Below are 18068 nucleotides of genomic sequence, written 5' to 3'. Positions count from 1 at the left end.
CGATGACATTACCTGGTTATATAGCATGACAGGTTACATAGTACATCACATTCAACGTCTCTTGCTGTCTTTAATTGCTGCTTTGGTTCATTCCAAGATTAGTTCACCTGATGTTGAGCCGTATCGCCCCATCCAAGGCCAGCCTGGGCTTGTTATAATCATAAGAGGGTAAGAAGAAGGTATGACTGTTAAAGCCATGTCTTTGTTATGAGCAACCTAAGCGAGGGAATCTGCAAGCTATTTGTCCCATGTTCATGAGCACCCCGAGTTCAGTCCCTACACGTGAGGTGTATCTCGCTTGTTTACTTCTTCTCTCTTTTCGTTCTGCTTTTTTTTCTCTCCTCCACGCGCGTCCCTCCCATTGTCTTTCCTCCCTGTCCTGCACTGGTCTCTATTCTATTCAAGATGGCGGCTCAAGGCACAGGCCTAGGCTCGGACTCGCTCGCTATCCATGATGTCGAGCCCACTATGCCAAGTAACCTAGTTACCAATGTGAAGGCTCAGCAAAGTATCATCCCTGAGTCGTACGACCTTGGCGCGCGTGATGAGAACCCAACCACTGATGAACTTCATGGTCCCAACGCCTTGCGTCGCATCTCAGCTCCGATTCCCTGGGTCGTCTACACCGTTGCATTCGTTGAACTGTGCGAGCGTTTCTCCTACTACGGAACACAGGTCCTCTGTAAGACACCCACTACCCCATACAGAGCCAGATAAAAAAAGTTGATTCTAACATTGCAACACAGACTCCAACTTTGTGAACCACGCACTTCCCCTTCCTGCCCCGAATGGCCCTCCCGGATCAAACCACGCTACTGGAGCCGGTGGCCCTAGCTCCCAGGGTGTATCTGGTGCTTTGGGCAAGGGTGTTGAAACTGCCAGTGCCATCAACACCTTCAACACCTTCTGGTGCTACTGCCTTCCTCTGGTGAGTGCCTACATCGCCGATGAGTACTGGGGACGATACAAGACCATCTCCTGGTCTATTGGGGCCGCCATTCTAGGTCATATCATTCTAGTTGTCTCTGCCATTCCCCCGGTGATCACAAACACAGATGCTTCCTTTGCTGTGTTCGTTCTGGGTGTGATAATCATGGGCTTGGGTACTGGTGGCTTCAAGCCCAACATATCCGCCCTGGTTGTCGAGCAGATACCTACTGTCAATCTCAAGGTGCGTACCCTTGAAACTGGTGAGCGTGTCGTCATCGACCCGACTATCACCCAGAGCCGTATCTACCACTACTTCTACATGTTCATCAACATCGGCGCATTGATGGGTCAGATCGGCATGGCATATGCGGAGAAGTATATCGGTTTCTGGTTGGCCTTCCTGCTGCCCACCATCATGTTCCTGACTACTCCATTCATTATGTTGTGGGGTCGTAAGCGCTATCGCCAGTCTCCCCCCGCAGGCTCGGTGACTTACAAGGCCATCAAGACATTCTTCTTCTGTATGCGAGGCCGCTGGCACTACAACCCATACATCTTCTGGAAGCGAACGCACGATGGCACTCTCTGGGACACCGCGAAGCCTTCTAACATAGAGCCCCGATTCCGGCCCAAGTGGATGACCTTTGACGATGCATGGGTGGATGAAGTTCGCCGTGGATTTGCCGCTTGTGCTGTCTTTTGCTATTTCCCGGTCTACTGGTTAGCCTACAACCAATTGACAAACAACCTCACCGCACAGGCCGGCACGATGACCTTGAAGGGCGTTCCAAACGACGTTGTGAACAATCTTGACCCCTTGGCGCTACTCATCTTCGTCCCGCTCTGTGACACATTCCTTTACCCCGGGTTGCGCAAAATGGGTATCCAATTCACGGCCATCAGAAAGATCACCCTTGGTTTCTTACTGGCGTCTCTCTCCATGATCTGGGCTGCTGTCATCCAGTACTACATCTACAAAACTTCGCCCTGCGGCTACCGAGCTAACAATTGCTATACCGACGATGGCAGCGTTAACCCGTCTCCTATCATTGTCTGGGCTCAGACTGGTTCATACATCCTGGTTGCGATATCGGAGATCTTTGCCATCATCACCTCGATGGAGTATGCCTACTCGAAGGCGCCTCGCAATATGCGTTCCCTCATCCAGGCTATCAATATGTTCACCAACGCCATCTCCGCCGCCCTCGCCGAGGCTTTGATCACGCTTTCCAGGGACCCTCTGTTGATCTGGAATTATGCGGTCTTTGCTATCTTGACCTTTGTCGGTGGAACCATCTTCATTATCCAGTTCTGGGATCTAGACAAGGAGGAGGATGAGTTGAACAACTTGCCCGAGGGTCATGTGCAGGCTAACGAGAACGTGGAGGACCAGGCAGTGGTTGAACATGCCGAGATTGGCGCTAGTCGTGGCTGAAATTGAGAGTGAGAAAGTAAGCTTACCTTGCTTTAGCTTGCTTCTACTGGGATGTTGTCTTCTCAAGGTTAAGTCCCACGCTTTTATCCAAGTTCAACTGGTTCAACTGATAACTGTTTCTCTTTACCCCGATTTAGCTTTGTTCTATTGGGATGATGCTTTTCCAAGGTTAAGTCCCACACTTTTATCAAATTTCAATTGATTCAACTGATAACTGTTTCTCTCTGTCATCTGATAGTAGATTATAGTTCAACTCCTTTACGCCCTAATACTAGCGCCGATCTCGATTTGCGGCCAATATCCACGTAGCCTTACACCCCACAGTGGCTTGCACCTCAACATTGTGAAAGTTAACACGGATACGAAAGATTTTACGGAGTACGGAGTACAACATGGGGCATAATTTTGATTTTATCCAATCACAATCTCGCTTGATTCATTTTATTTTTATGCCGGATCCACCTACCCTAAGTCATCACGGTTTTACCCAGGTCCTTTAATTGAGTGATTTGAAAAATGAGTCCACTTTTAGGCCTTCATGAACCCTGCGGGTACTACGTACTCCAATAACAACTGTTGAAATGCGGATGCCTATTGCCCACAGTGATCGTATTCGTATCACATGACAGTTTTGAACTCAGCCCTGTCCAGCACTGTCCAGCTCAGCCAGCCCCTATTTGGGCAACCTTGCTGCTCGCATCTATTACTTATTGTAGCCTGGGTTGCGCCTCAAATGAAGATTGATATTTTTACTGTATGCTGTATAATTAATGTATTGTAAAGTAACACGGAGCTTCCGGCATTTTTAACGTCACCCCACTCCACATTGACAGCCATGATTCGCGAACCCTATGAACATACCAAAAGAACTACTTTGGGACACTGGGGGGGGGCTTGGCTAAGCTTCCGGCGGCCCCGGCTCATAAGTGATCCCCCTCGGTGCATAAGTATTACCCCCTAGGACACGGGACTTCATTCCTTTCTTTCTTTAAGTTAAAAGTCACGATCGTGATCTACCCGTCATGAAGACTTTTGCGCTGATCTCGATCGCTTTAAGCTTGCCCGGTAAGTGCCCTTCTCGTTTCCTTCCTTCTTTTCTTTTCCCCCCACAGGATTGCCATTCTTGGCTTAATTAGACCCTGACACGCGTCATCAAAATAATATTTCATCACACTAATCACCATGTTCTCGCAGGCGCAATTGCTATGCCCGGGCCCAATCCCGATGATATCACATTCGCAGGTGTGCAACGAGCACTCCCCAACGCGCCCGACGGGTACGTGCCGACATCCGTCAGCTGCCCAGCAAGCCGACCGACAGTTCGCAGCGCGGCGAAGCTGTCCTCGAATGAGACGTCATGGCTAGAAGTCCGCCGCAGCAAGAGCCTGTCGGCGATGAAGGATTTCTTCGGGCATGTGCAAGTCGGCGATTATGATGTCGTTGGCTACCTCGATAAACACTCTAGGAACTCGTCAAATCTGCCCAATATCGGCATTGCCGTTTCAGGTGGTGGATGGCGTGCTTTGATGAATGGTGCCGGTGCGGTCAAGGCTTTCGATAGCCGGACGTACAATGCATCGACGAGCGGCCATTTGGGTGGTCTGCTGCAGTCTGCTACCTATATTGCTGGTCTGAGTGGAGGCAGCTGGTTGCTGGGTTCAATCTTTATCAATAACTTTACTACTATTGACAAGCTGCAGACGCACACGGAAGGTTCCGTCTGGCAGTTTGGAAACTCGATCATCGAGGGGCCTGATACTGGTGGTATCCAGCTTTTGGATACTGCTAGTTACTACAAGGACCTTGCCGAGGCTGTCGAGGGGAAGAAGGACGCTGGCTTTGATACTTCTCTCACTGATATGTGGTATGTTTTCCTTGTCTGTAGGGAATGCATCTATGTTTGCTAACTTGAGTACAGGGGCCGCGCACTCGCCCATCAAATGTTCAATGCAACCAATGGTGGAATTAGCTATACCTGGTCTTCCATTGCCGAGACCCCCGATTTCCAGGATGGAAACTACCCCATGCCGCTTGTTGTCGCAGATGGCCGTAACCCCGGTGAGCTGGTCGTTGGCAGCAACTCGACTGTATATGAGTTCAACCCGTGGGAGTTCGGCACTTTTGACCCTACTATCTTCGGTTTCATTCCGCTCAAATACCTGGGCTCTAAGTTCGAGAGTGGCTCACTTCCTAGCAACGAGAGCTGCATCGGCGGCTTCGACAGTGCCGGCTTTATAATCGGAACCTCATCCACACTCTTCAACCAGTTCCTTCTCCAGATCAACACCACTTCGCTCCCCAGCGTTGTAAAGAATGTATTCACCGACCTCTTGAAGAAGTTCGACAAAGCGCAAGACGACATCGCTTCCTACGATCCCAACCCCTTTTACAAATACAACGAGGACTCGTCGCCGTACGCCGCGCAACAAGTGCTGGACGTCGTTGATGGCGGCGAGGATGGACAGAACGTCCCTTTGCATCCTCTGATCCAGCCCGAGCGCCATGTCGATGTCATCTTCGCTGTCGACTCCTCGGCCGACACTGACTACTACTGGCCAAACGGCACGTCCCTGGTTGCAACCTACGAGCGCAGCCTGAACAGCAGCGGTATCGGCAACGGCACCGCGTTCCCTGCAGTTCCAGACCAGAACACCTTCGTCAACCTTGGTCTCAGCACCCGCCCATCTTTCTTTGGCTGTGACAGTAAGAACCAGACCGGACCCACGCCTCTCGTCGTGTATATCCCCAATGCCCCTTACTCTTACCACTCCAACATCTCAACCTTCCAACTCAGCACTGACGACACTGAGCGTGACAATATCATTCTCAATGGCTACGAGGTTGCCACCATGGGCAACAGCACCCTCGACGGCAACTGGACAGCCTGTGTTGGCTGTGCTATCCTCAGCCGCTCGTTCGAGCGCACGGGTACCACTCTGCCTGATATCTGCACCCAGTGTTTCGATCGGTACTGCTGGAACGGCACTGTGAACTCCACCACACCGAACTCTTATAATCCAGCTTATTACCTATCTGAGAGTAAGAATATGGCGTCGGTGAGTTTGCCCACCATGCTATCCACGGTTGTCACAGCCAGTCTAGCAATGCTCATCCTGGTATAACCAGACATGGTGAATTCTTTTTCTTCTCGCTGCCATGTTGCAGCTACTTGCATTCAAAACGCGGATTTTCATCATTTGGTGGACTTCTTTTCAAGCAAGGTCGATGTGCCATCGAGCCATCCTCGTGTCATTATCATTTTCTCGGTATTTACCTAGTTTTCGGTTCCTATGGGATCCAATTCGATAGTCATGCATATATGCCCATTCAGAAACATATTTGTACTTCGGTACCGCATTATTCATCCCTTCTCTCAATTCGATCGCAAATAAACCGTTGGACATACACATCCCTCGAATAAACATGCCCTACCTATATTCCACTTAAATATATGTTAAATTATATGATAGGAAGGGCAAAGTATTAGTAGCCAGTCTAGGTCATCTATTAATTTGGCATCTTTCTACCAACGCATTGGAACATGGTTGCAGCTCTCGAGGTTTGGTACTATGAAGGTACAAGATGTTTTCCATGTGATTTTGTAAAGTGGTAGACTATGAGATGTAAAGTATTTAGAGAGGATAGCGCTAGAAAAAGAATATATGAAGGATATCAGAAATCATCTAAAACTACATTGCACTATTTCGTCGAAATATATACCATGGACATGTGAGTTATGGTGCAAGTTGAACTTCCTCGGGGTTTAAAATCATCAGGAACAGACTTTTATCTTGCACGTGGTTATAATAATGTTTTCATTAGTCCTTGTTAATCCGATGTAACATCCTTGTTGACGTGTTTTTAAAATGGGCAGATCGTATCATGTGATCGTGTTGCTATGGGAAACGCCACAACAAGCACCTTCGGATCGGCCGCCACCTCCACAGTGGGTTATTTGCTTTGCCTTGCTTCCTCTTTTATGCACCTAATTCGACAACTCCCGATAACCTGCGACCTTGCGACATCGGGCCGATATCACACTCGATATCACATTTGACCGCCCAAACCCGCCATGAGCGTCGCGTGCCAATACTAACTGCGACCATCAACGACAACACGATATCAACATGGCGCGCGCTGCAGTAATCCCCCAATCCCCTGCGAAACGGGTAGCACGAACTTCAACCAAGTCGACAGCTGCTGCCGATGCAAAGAAGAAAGCCCCCCGAAGGGCAACACCAGCACCCCGAACTGTGCCCTCAGCTCTCGATGCTGAATCCGATGATGAGCTTGGATTCATCACAAGCAATCCCACGAAACCCACTGCACGTCCTCCTGCTCGTCCAGCTACCAAACCAAAAGTCACTGCGACTGTGACTGCGCGAGGAAGAAAGGCTTCGGAATCTCTCGCCGAGAAGTCGAAAGCTCTAGGGGAACAAACTGAGGCCACAAAGAAGCGTGTTGGAAGACCGAGGAAAAGCCCCTTGCCCACAGAGGCTGCTGCGACGAAGCCCGAGGTAGCACCTAAAACCAGGGGACGACCAAGAGTGTCAGCAACAGCGAAGGCCCCTGCGACCCGTGAGACGGTGGCCACGAGTAGGCGCACACGAGCGGCTGTTGATACAGCGAATGAGACGAAATTGAACCAAATTAAGATTGCGACCAATTCGACAATTATGCGCTCGAATCTTTTGCGTGGGCCCGCTAAAAAGAAGACAGTGAAGTTCCAGGATGTCTCGGACTCCGAAGCCGAGGAGCCTGAGATTCCTGCTGCTGGCCGTCGACGAGTAGCGACCAAGGGCGCGAGCGCCGTCGTTGGCAAGACCGGTCTTGGAGCGGCCCCAGCTCGCAAGCCCGCGACAACCGGTCCTCGTGGAAGGAAGCCAGCTGCAGCGAAGAAGGATGCGACCCAACCATTGTCTCCCAAGAAGGCCAAGCAGGTGGCCAAGTCTCTATCAGCATACGCAAGCTCCGACGGAGAAGATGATGAATTGAACATAATGAAGGACGACACCAAGGATCCGGTTAGACTTGTTGTTCACTCGCCTGTCAAGCTTGGCTTGGAGAACACTGGACTTAGCTCTCCTGTACGGAGGATCAACTTTACCCCCAAGAAGGCGTCCAGCTTCATGGACGAGAATGGCGAACCGAAACTACCAACCCCCAAACACGGATCAGACGGCATCGGACTTAGCTCCCCGGTCAGGAAAATCAACTTTGCGCCGAACCGCAGCCAGAACGCAGTCGCAGATAATGGTCACCTCGCCCTTCCACCTGGCAATTCAGTTATTTTCAGTGATTCTATGATCATGTCTAGCCCTGCGAGACGACCAGCGCCATCATCTCCTTTCCAGTTCTCCTTGAGAGATACCCCGAATCGTGGGGGCTCCCTCTTCGGGGGCAGTGTGAATCCGATTTCCGCACCTGATTTCACACCGGGACTCACCTCTCCATTGAAGATGTCACCTAAGAAGGGCTACTTGGGTGCCTCTTTCTCGCAATCGCCTTTCAAGGCTTCTACATCAGCAGCCCCTGCTCGTACACCCTTGTTTCAAAGCCCCGCAAAGAGAATAGCCTCTCCATTCAAGAACTCTATATTCTCTGCTCATGCATCTGTGGGCCCCTCCGAACTCGTGGACAACGATGGGACCCCTTCTAAGACAGTTGACCTCGCACAATCCACCACCCCTAATTCCTCGCTACGGGAAAGCCTGCCCGACGACACGACCTTTGACAAGGACACTGAAATGGTTGAGGATGTGGCTCGAGACATCTTTGGCATTGAGCTATCTTCTGAAGGGAAGTCATCATCGATTTCTCCTATCCAGAAGGATATTGCTTCCTCCGAAGTAGCCTCAGACGCATTCAATGATGGAAACACTGATTCTCTGTCTGCGGAGGTGGAAGCCGAGGCCGAGTCAGAGTCAGAGTCAGACCTGGATGAAGATGAAAGTGAATATCTTCAAGACAAGGCCCGGCCCGAGTACGAAGAGCCTGAAACAATTTGCTTCGACGTCATGGAAGAGGCCAATATGGCAACGGAGGACCTTTACGATCAAGAGCCTGAGGAAGATTTAGGCCCTGGAGCCAGTGAACATCTTGAAGACCAGGCTCAGTTTGACCGCGAAGAGGCTGATACGATTTGCTTTGACGCCATGGAAGATGCCCAATTCTCAGGTCATGATCTTCATGACCAACAAGCCCAGGAAGCCTCAGACCTAGAAGAAGGCGATGATCTCCAAGATGAGAGCGAATTTGAGTACGAGGAGCTTGATACAGTTTGCTTTGACACCCTGGAAGAAGCCCAATTCGCAGCGCATGATATTCATCAACAACAAGTTCAGGAAGTCTCAGACCTAGAAGAGGGTGAAGATGTCCATGACGAGAATGAATTTGAGTATGAGGAGCTTGAAACAATTTGCTTTGACGCCATGGAAGACGCACACCTCGCGGAGAATGACCTATATGATGAAGAAGTTCAGGCACCAGACTCAGCCATGGAGGATACGGATTATCCCGAAGACGAGCTGGCGGCACTGGAGCGCGAGATCGAGGAGGAAGAGTCCCAAGATCCGACCCCAGTACCCTCTCAAACTATGGAGATGCAAGAACTAGACATGGAAGAGCAACCGAATGAACTTGCATCGCCCTCCAGGTCACCATTCAAATTGACTTATGGCGACGAAGCCCAGCCAATGGTTGACTTGGAATATGCCTCGGAAGATGAACGTGAATGGCAAGAGGCCATTCATCAACCCGAGGAAGAGGAACAAGTGATGCGCGACGAGAGCGATGTGGACGACACCGAGTCTATCATGGCCGGGCCTGAGTTTGCTACGATATCGTCAAACCCTGCTTCGCCACACGAGAACAACCATGCCGAGGACATTGAAACCCCGTTCCAAAAGGCGCAATTGATTGCTTTACCACAATCGAGTCCCACGGGCGGTGAATCTACTCCCTTGGCTTTGAATTGCCCAGCCAACTCAGAGAATGATCATGACTCCACCCTCGATGCCAAGAATGCCAATAATGTCATCATTGACGCGCCCCTGCATGAAGAAAATAGTTGGACGCCAAACACCCAGGTTGACAGTCCTGCGTTCAAGGCAGCAAGTCTCTTCAATACACCAAGCGTTGCTGATCAGTACCAATCCCCTGCTGAGGCTAGCTTAGGTTTTACGCCATTGGCACAAAAGTTTGGCCGTTGGGAACAAAATACCCCTTCCCAAGCTAGATCACTCCGACCACGTCGCCGTGGAGTTTTCTCGTTAGTAGGCCCTTTGGACCGCAACAACACGGAAACTCCGAATTCTGAAAGTGTGTCATATCCTGAGTTGTCAAAGAGCCCTTTGGCGAAAACCCCCTCTTTGTTTGCCGAATTGCCACTTCAGCCTGAAAGCAATGATACTCGCATAAGCCTTGAGTATGAACAGACTCCACGGCGATCTTCCATCTATGAAGACCACCAAATGGTTGACTCGCCGAAAATAAGCACGGATATCTTCGAGGATCCTGACTCGGAAATCATTGAACAGGAGCATACTTCTGCTGCCGAAGTCCCGCAAGATCAGGACCAAGAGTTCCATCTACTCGATGACAAAGAAAACTGCGGTCCTCCTATTCTTCCGTCAACCCCAATGAAGGCTCAGATCAAACCTGACGAATTACGCACCATTCATACAGTGTCAAAAGTGCCTTTGAAAGCTGAAGGCGACGTATCACCTCTTAAGGTTTCCCGCAAGAGAGGTCTGTCTCTCTCGAGCACATCCCCCACTCGGTCTTCTCCTCGTGTTCGCAAGCCCACCTTTATGGCACTCAATGATAGTGTACCCATTCTGTCTCCCTCCCGGAAAACTCCACGGGTGAGCAGAAGCCCGACACCAAAACGCCGTTCTATCACAGGTAGACGCAGCAGCGTAAAAGCACCAGTGATGACTGCGCCCGGTACTCCTATCGCAACCGCCAGCCCTGCCAAGAAGCCGCGTCGTAGCATCAGCACTGAACAGAAGGCTCTGCATGGGGCAGTCGTGCATGTGGATGTTCATACTACCGAGGGTGAGGATGCCTCCGGTATCTTTGTGGAGCTTTTGCAGCAAATGGGCGCCCGATGTGTGAAATCCTGGTCCTGGAACCCTCATTCCAGTCTCTCGCCATCTGATGGCGTAGAGCCCAAGGACATGAGAGTTGGCATCACCCACGTTGTGTACAAGGATGGTGGCCTGCGGACTCTGGAGAAAGTCAAGAAGGCAGCGGGTCTTGTCAAGTGTGTTGGGGTCGGTTGGGTCCTCGAGTAAGTCTATAATTTGTACACCTTTCTTTACACGGATTTTCTGACTGTGACCTCTAGTTGTGAACGGGAAAACCAATGGCTCGATGAAACCCCGTACGCGGTTGACAGCTCTATCATCCCACGTGGCGGTGCCAAGCGCCGCAAGAGTATGGAGCCTCGTGCACTAAGCAATGTGAACGGCACACTTGTTCGCATTTCCGAATCTCCCGCGCCATCTGCCGGCGGACGTCGCAGTGGTGTCAACCCGGGTGCCGTTGAGGGTTTCCGCAAGATTACACCTCCGACCCACCAGCAGCAGATGCCGTCCACACCCCCACGACAATCTTCTACTGATAGCTACCAATTCCCTGCTACTCCGGGATACAACTTTGCCAACCTTGATGCCATTGGCATGTCACCCGCTACACCCGGATTCCTTGGAAATCGCTCCAAGCTTGTTCAGCAATCTTGCCCACCAAAGCAGAGCAACCGAGGCCTTTTCCCTAGTGCTAAGCCTGCGAGTATTGTTCTGGATGACGGACAAGATGAGGAATCCAGGAGACAGCGCCGCTTCCGTATGGAGGCTGCTAGGCGTAAGAGTCTTGTTTACAAGCCTGCGGTCGCTAGCCCTCTTGTTCCTTGATTTTTTTTTTCGCAATTTTCGCGTTTTGTAGATTCATACCCAGTCACTGTAAATATGGGGACATCTTTCTGTTTGGGCGTTTCTTGATTTTTGCCCCACGACGGCGAGCTGCATAGGTTGGATGTTTTTGCGCAAGGTTAATAGCCGTTACTTTTTGTTTCTCGAATCTCAGTTAAATCAAATTCAATCCCAGATGATTTAATTGTAGACTCATATCCATGATCAACTTTCAAAACACACATGACTTTTGATTCAGAAACTCGATGATAAGTAATACCCGAAATCTTTTCGCTGTCGCTTCAACATTCACATATCTTATGCTCAATTCAACAAATGATATCACTCCTGCGACTCTTCACGGTAGAATCCAGCAACCAAGAAAGCCAGCTCCAAAGCCTGCTTCTCATTCAAGCGCGGATCACAGAATGTCGTATACCGCTCCCCAAGCCCATCCTCCGTCAGTCCAGCAGCACCACCCACACACTCAGTGACAGCCTCGCCAGTAAGTTCAAGATGCATACCACCAAGGAATGACCCAGCAGCGCGATGAATTTCCAACGCCTGCTTCAACTCAGACAAGATATCCGTGAAATGGCGGGTCTTCACACCAGATGGTGTGCTCTGGGTATTGCCATGCATAGGGTCACATTGCCAGACAGGGATATGACCAGAAGCCTGCACAGCGGCAATATGGCCGGGAAGGAAATTTGCTATTTTGGAAGCGCCGTACCGCGAGATCAGAGTCACCTTTCCGACCTCACGATCCGGGTTAACAACATCCAAAAGCTGCACCAACTCATCCGACGCCATGCTAGGCCCGATCTTAATTCCGACAGGGTTAGCAATACCACGGAAGAACTCGATATGCGCACCGCCGAGCTGGCGTGTGCGGTCACCGATCCAGAGGAAGTGGCTGGATGTTGCGTAATAGCCTGTTTCGGGAGACGTGGTGCTGCTTCCTGCCTTCACGGGGTGGCGAAGGAGTCTGGTCAGGCTCTGCTCGTATTCCAGGGAGAGACCCTCGTGGCTGGTGAAGATGTCGGCTGTCTCGAAGCCGCGGTCTTTGTCGATTCCTACTGTGTGCATAAAGCGCAGGGCATCCTTCACCGCGCCTACGGTTCTGGCGTATTGCTCTTTGATTGAGGGCGTGATTACATGGCCCAGACCCCAGTCTAGTGGGGAGTGCAGGTCTGCCAGGCCTGATGACAGGGAGGCACGGAGGTAATTCAGAGTTGCTGCGGAGTGGAAGTAGGCTGAGACTAGACGGGATGGGTCTGGTTGGCGGGATGCAAGGTCTGGTGCGAAGCCATTGATGTTGTCACCGCGGAAAGAGGGCATTTCCACTCCATTGATGACCTCTGTTGGACTTGAGCGTGGCCTGGTTTTGTTGTTAGATTTGAGGTTGTGAGTTAATGAATGAGGAACCTACTTTGCGAACTGGCCTGCAATCCGAGCAATACGGATGACGGGCTTATTGGCACCTATTGGTGGATTAGTTGCTGGTTTCTTTGCTTTTTTGAGGGGTCAGAGTCTGACATACCCCAGATGAGAACCAAACTCATTTGCAACAAGAGCTTCACCTTGGCTTCGATCATTTCTTGGCTGCAATAATCGAAAAGCTCAGCACAGTCACCTAGACGAAATGGTTAGTCCTTATGTTTCAGGGATACTTTCCTGTGCAACATACCACCCTGTAGAACGAATGCTTTGCCCAAAGCGACATTTCGTAGATTTTTCTTGAGATTGATGATCTGAAAACCAGGTCAATATGATAGCTCAGATTCAGTCTAAATAAAAGACATACTTCTTGTGTGGTCACAAGTGGAGGAAGCTTCTGTAGTTTTTGTAGTGAGGCTTTTAACCCTTCAAGATCCTCGTAGATGACATCTTGCTTGATGGGCTTTTGTGTCCAAGCTAGATATGGTCAGTGACACTAGATCAAACGTGGAGGAGATTTTATAGATTTTGGCTCTTACAACTAGGGCTCCATTCGGCCATGGTGGGCAGTTGATCCCGAAAGGTGGTGGGATGATATGAGATAAGTGTCTTCCCTTTGATCAACAGTAACAAACAACTGCAATGAGAAATTGATGGAAGGCGGCAGTGGAATAATAATAATAATCTCTCGGAAACAGCAACAAAGAACTGATGAGCGAAAAGATATCAAGGGCACATAATAAAGAAGAGAGCTAATGTTGTGGTGTGTGTACGTGAGACGGTTATTCACGGGACTCGGATGACTCACTTTGATGCCTGATATAACAGGCATCATATTTATCCCACATTCCTGTGCGACTATAGGTAGTTGTGTATAGGTCAGGAGGTTGCTAGTTACTAAGAGTCTCACATAACTCTTTCCATATCCAAACAGTGGTATTCGACTGGAATTAGAAGAAACCCCATTGAGCACGGATCATGGGGTCCTATTGAATTATCCATGTAGCAGCCTCATAACATCTGGCCTCTATTCCTCAAGCCATCAAGTAGTACCCCTGACATGTACAAAAATGGGTGTGGAAGGTGGCACGGCCTATGATGGGTATATTCTTGCTTTAGAGTCTGAACGATTTTGAAAGGCTGTAGATCCGGGAAACGGACCCTTTGATGATGTGGATGAGTGCCTGTTTTCGAACCTGGCCTGTATGATGCATCAAGTGATGAAATTCGTCTCCTTGTAGACATCAGAAAAGTTCTCACAGCTGACTTGATAGTCATGTTGAACAGGACTGGCAACGATGAACAGAGCCTTGGAGTTAGTATTGTCTGAGTGTCTTAAACTGGCGTCTCTGATAGTTCCAGAAATCTCTTTGTTTGGTGACCCTTGAACCTTGCGAATGGTCTGTCTGAACTAGGCGGGCCTTGTTTTATAAACACCACATGTAGTCTGTAGGTTTTTGCGATATCATATCTGCAGCATATAAAATCTTCGACTTTGAACAACAAAATTGTTATAGCGGAGCTGTTTTTGCCATGGCTGCTGCAATTGGACTGATATGAAATGGAACATAATGGTTTTAGACTCTTGATTTGGGGGATTAATTACACAGGGGGGAGATATCCTGACTGATTATTAGATTTCTCTAGCATAAGCGCTAGTCAATACTTGACTACCTGACCACATATCTAACCACCACGTAGAAATATGTAACAAGCCCCACAGTGAAATTCTAAAAGCACCTTGCGGTAAATTGCTGGCTGTAACATAGGAAGACGTATTCCGCAAGGCCGTCATATGGAGTATTTACTATATCGATAAAGTTTGGAGGCAACAAAGCTTATAGATGTGTGGAAATGGAGATTTCAACGCAAATTTCACATTTACCACATTCCTCACTACCCCAGACTTGGCATGGAAAGCCGACCCTTCAAGAGCTAAATTTGGAAAAAAAAGGACGGAGCACGGAAACAAGAAAAAAGGGGCACGATAGGTCGCAATGGACCCCGTCCAGAGCAAAGGCTGACGGACATGAGAAATTAATCCAAGCCATAGCGCAGGCAACTTTCGTATCGAAAACGCCTAGCGTTGAGGAAATTGGTCTAATCGGGCCGACCGTAAGGGACTTGCCAGCTGTGATTGGCGGAACCTCGACACTAGCCGTAGAGTTGCTATTTTAGGTTAGCGTTATCGGTTTGGCTTTTGCTTGTTTTGTACTAGTGTGGCCCTAACGGAGGTAAAAACGTGGGTCGGGGCCCTTGAAGGCAAACCTTGGAAGGCCCTTCCAAGGTTCCAAAGGTTGAAAGAGCCCCATGAGTGGGTGCCCTTCTTTCTTCGCCTGGCGAGTCTATTTAACCTCTGCTTTTCTCCTATTCAATTCATATCCCTATACTCCCACACTCTTTTAATCATGCAGTACAAGATCCTTGCCACTCTTTTCCTCGCCACCACGGCCCTGGCTGCCCCTGCCCCTGCGGATTCTACTGCCACAGCCTCAAGCACTGATACTACCGATAGCGATGATAGTCTCGATCTCGCGGATGTGCCCAGCTCCATCATGAGTGTCCTGGCAACAGCCATCCCGGCCTCATGGTACGACGACCTCATGGACCCCGCCTCTCGCTCCGCGATTGTCAGCGAAGCTGCGGCTGGCACCTACCCGGCTTGGTACAACGCGTTGCCTAGCAGCGTCAAGGCATGGGCCACTTCCAACTTTGATGACCAGATCGCTGGTGCCACAGCAACCGCCGATAGCACCGCTACTCAGACTGAGACTGCTGATAGCACCGCCGTTGAGACTGGCTCTTCCACCGCTGCCAGCCAGACCTCCAATGCTGCCGAGACTTCTTCCAATGCTGCCGAGACCTCCTCCAATGCTGCTGAGACCACTTCGGCTTCCACTACCTCCTCAGGCTCTAGCTCGGATTCGAGCTCCAGCTCTACATCATCTTCTCCTTCTTCTACGCACTCTACCGGTGGCGCCCCTGCTCCTACTGGAGGTATTGCCATGAGCGTTGCTGGTGCAGCTGGTGTTTTGGCTCTTGCTCTTGCCCTGTAGAGCATTTTTGAAGCATTCATTTCCCTGCTTGAAGGTTTATAATCAACTTTGACTCACTGTGCATAGATCTGTGTGTACAACAACACTTTCACTATATAACTATGTACATACGTATGTATGTTGGTACTTAATTTCATTACGATGTACTATGGGATGAATTATGGTCTACGTATACTCTGAATATTGCACAATGTAGACTAATCATGTTGCTTATCAATTTCTACAAGCTCCAAACGAGCAAATTGGGCTCAAACTTCGTGGTTCACGCAGAATAAAAGATAACACCCAGTATGACTCTCACAGTCTCGACTCTCAATTGCCACTGACATTCTGAAGACGTACGAAACGTATGGTAAATCGCTCACGGTTTCCAGTCTGTGTATAAGTGAGATGTTAGCATATCTAGAGCCAATATGGGTGGTGATGCAGCCAAAGAACCAGACCATGCAGCCCACCAAATCAAACATTATGACCTATTGTGATTCAAGCTTCCAAAATCGTAACAAGGGTGTCGTAAGTCGCTCATTTTCTTTGCTGACTGTTCATAATCATCCAAGTTAGAATCTTCAAGATCAATACCAATCGATGCTAATTCAATCCGACAAACCAAACAATCTAGATCATCACTCGGGCACGCGGTCCATTGTGGAGTCTAGCAACATGAGAAGGCGATTGTACACTGTTCGGTCGCTATGCGGGCGATTCATGAGCCTCCATGATAACATATTCAGCTTGAAGTGAAGTTCGAGGCAGTCTTCGATGAAGTCATCGGCGAAGTAAGTTAGGGTCCCCTCTCGCACAGTCTGGCAGCCCGGAACATGCTCAAACATGGCCTGTCCTGCAATTCGGATATTGTCCACCTCAACTGTAAGCTGTCCTAGTCTCTCAATTGTTGTCTGACGATCTTGGATAGATGGATTGTAGCAGGCTAGCCTATCGAGTACTCCTACAATGCATGTTTGGAAGTGTCGCCATGCGTCATGATAGGCTTGTTCCCAGATCGAGACGTTGTCGGGAGATGGGGCTACTGCCGATAGAGACATCGTAAGAGGCAGTGCTCGAGGGTAAACCTGTGCTGTAGTATGTGGTTGTCAGCGAATCAAGGCCCCCAAAAGGACCAAGGAGGTCGAAGAGACAACAAGGATGTAACCAACAGGTTAGAGATGAATCAAATGAGAGAGAGACTAACTTGACGCGGTGGTGGCTGAAGCAAAGTTGTTAAACCCTTCGGAATTGAAACTGACTTACTTGAATATGCCGAGATTTAACAATGGAAGGTATGAATGCGTTTGTGCGTGTCATTGACGGGGACACTGTGAAGAGATCGGGGGCATGACAAAGGGTCAATCATCTGAGCTACGAGTAATAAGATTTAAAGTGAAAGCAATCTAAGGACAAATAAGATCTAAAGCCAATGGGATCCAAACACACAAAGGTTGTTGTTGAAGTCGTTTGTCCCTTTATCTAATCATCCTAGCTAGCAAGACTCAAGGTTTGGAGATATGTCAAGGAATAATGTACACTAGCAAAGCAAGTCAAGGCCATGGGTTCTGCGAAGGACATCTCTTTGGTTTGTCCCCAATCTGCACACAGCTTGGGATCAAGCTAATTTGATCAGTAGTAACTAGAGTATTCCTATTTGTCTGTGCCTCGGTCCCCACTGGCTTGTCGTCAGCTATAAAAAACACGCTGCAAGGTGCAATGCAAATCTCTCTTATAGGTAGAGAACTGTTTCTTCGATCTTCATAAGTGCGGTAAGATGGCTAGGATGACGAGAAAAGCGAACTCACAAAGAAGCAGGTATATGTGTGTGTTTCTGGATATTTCTCTCCCTTCCAAGTTTCATAGCTAGACCGCAGAAAAAGACGCAAAAAGTGTAAACAATACAGAGTATAGAGGGCTTTTCTACGTATGACCAGGGATGATACAAAGAATGAGATGGATGCATATTCAATTCCATATAAAGAGTCAGATGTAAGATTGAGGAGGCTCCTATGGTCCGTTTGAGTGTGACTACAGATGCCTCAACATGAGGAGGCAAATCAGTGCCATCATCATCTGGAACTTTTGATCGAAGTATATTCTCCAGGTACCAAAACTATACTCTAGGCCTCAACCCTTAGGTGTCTTCTCATCCCGAGGTTCTTCCGAGGGTTCAAAAGTAGAGCCTTAAAGTGGAGATTATAAGCTGTGGAGTCAACCCAAAAAGGAGCTTTTAATTGTCCCAAAGCCTCTAAAACATAAGATACCAAGTTGATCAAAAGAGAAAATGGAATTTAGCTAGGGCTGACCCCA

General features: G+C 49.1%; 6 protein-coding genes across 6 annotated transcripts; 4 read left to right on the top strand and 2 right to left on the bottom strand.

Moving 5' to 3' along the window:
* Positions 1-405: 405 nt before the first annotated feature.
* Positions 406-2365, top strand: PEX2_099680 (Major facilitator superfamily domain, general substrate transporter; the record flags this gene model as incomplete). The annotated part of the gene is made up of 2 exons (XM_016747238.1): positions 406-682; positions 747-2365. The coding sequence occupies 2 exons, from the start codon at positions 406-408 to the stop codon at positions 2363-2365; spliced, it is 1896 nt and encodes a 631-aa protein (XP_016601936.1).
* Positions 2366-3387: 1022 nt separating this feature from the next.
* Positions 3388-5487, top strand: PEX2_099670 (lysophospholipase family protein; the record flags this gene model as incomplete). Its single annotated transcript, XM_016747237.1, has 4 exons — positions 3388-3430; positions 3560-3641; positions 3693-4229; positions 4284-5487. 4 exons carry the CDS (start codon positions 3388-3390, stop codon positions 5485-5487), a joined length of 1866 nt encoding a protein of 621 aa, XP_016601935.1.
* A 1005-nt stretch (positions 5488-6492) lies between these two features.
* On the top strand, positions 6493-11280 carry PEX2_099660 (uncharacterized protein; the record flags this gene model as incomplete). The annotated part of the gene is made up of 2 exons (XM_016747236.1): positions 6493-10658; positions 10716-11280. The coding sequence occupies 2 exons, from the start codon at positions 6493-6495 to the stop codon at positions 11278-11280; spliced, it is 4731 nt and encodes a 1576-aa protein (XP_016601934.1).
* Positions 11281-11619: 339 nt separating this feature from the next.
* On the bottom strand, positions 11620-13278 carry PEX2_099650 (3-deoxy-7-phosphoheptulonate synthase class II; the record flags this gene model as incomplete). Its single annotated transcript, XM_016747235.1, has 6 exons — positions 11620-12658; positions 12710-12761; positions 12821-12913; positions 12968-13031; positions 13085-13194; positions 13257-13278. The coding sequence occupies 6 exons, from the start codon at positions 13276-13278 to the stop codon at positions 11620-11622; spliced, it is 1380 nt and encodes a 459-aa protein (XP_016601933.1).
* Positions 13279-15125: 1847 nt separating this feature from the next.
* On the top strand, positions 15126-15773 carry PEX2_099640 (uncharacterized protein; the record flags this gene model as incomplete). Its single annotated transcript, XM_016747234.1, has 1 exon — positions 15126-15773. The coding sequence occupies one exon, from the start codon at positions 15126-15128 to the stop codon at positions 15771-15773; it is 648 nt and encodes a 215-aa protein (XP_016601932.1).
* A 623-nt stretch (positions 15774-16396) lies between these two features.
* PEX2_099630 (uncharacterized protein) lies at positions 16397-16816 on the bottom strand (the record flags this gene model as incomplete). The annotated part of the gene is made up of 1 exon (XM_016747233.1): positions 16397-16816. One exon carries the CDS (start codon positions 16814-16816, stop codon positions 16397-16399), a length of 420 nt encoding a protein of 139 aa, XP_016601931.1.
* Positions 16817-18068: the final 1252 nt, after the last annotated feature.

Source organism: Penicillium expansum, assembly GCF_000769745.1.
Source record: "Penicillium expansum strain MD-8 chromosome Unknown contig353, whole genome shotgun sequence".
NCBI lineage: Eukaryota > Fungi > Ascomycota > Eurotiomycetes > Eurotiales > Aspergillaceae > Penicillium > Penicillium expansum.
This window is presented reverse-complemented; position numbering and strand designations above follow the sequence as displayed.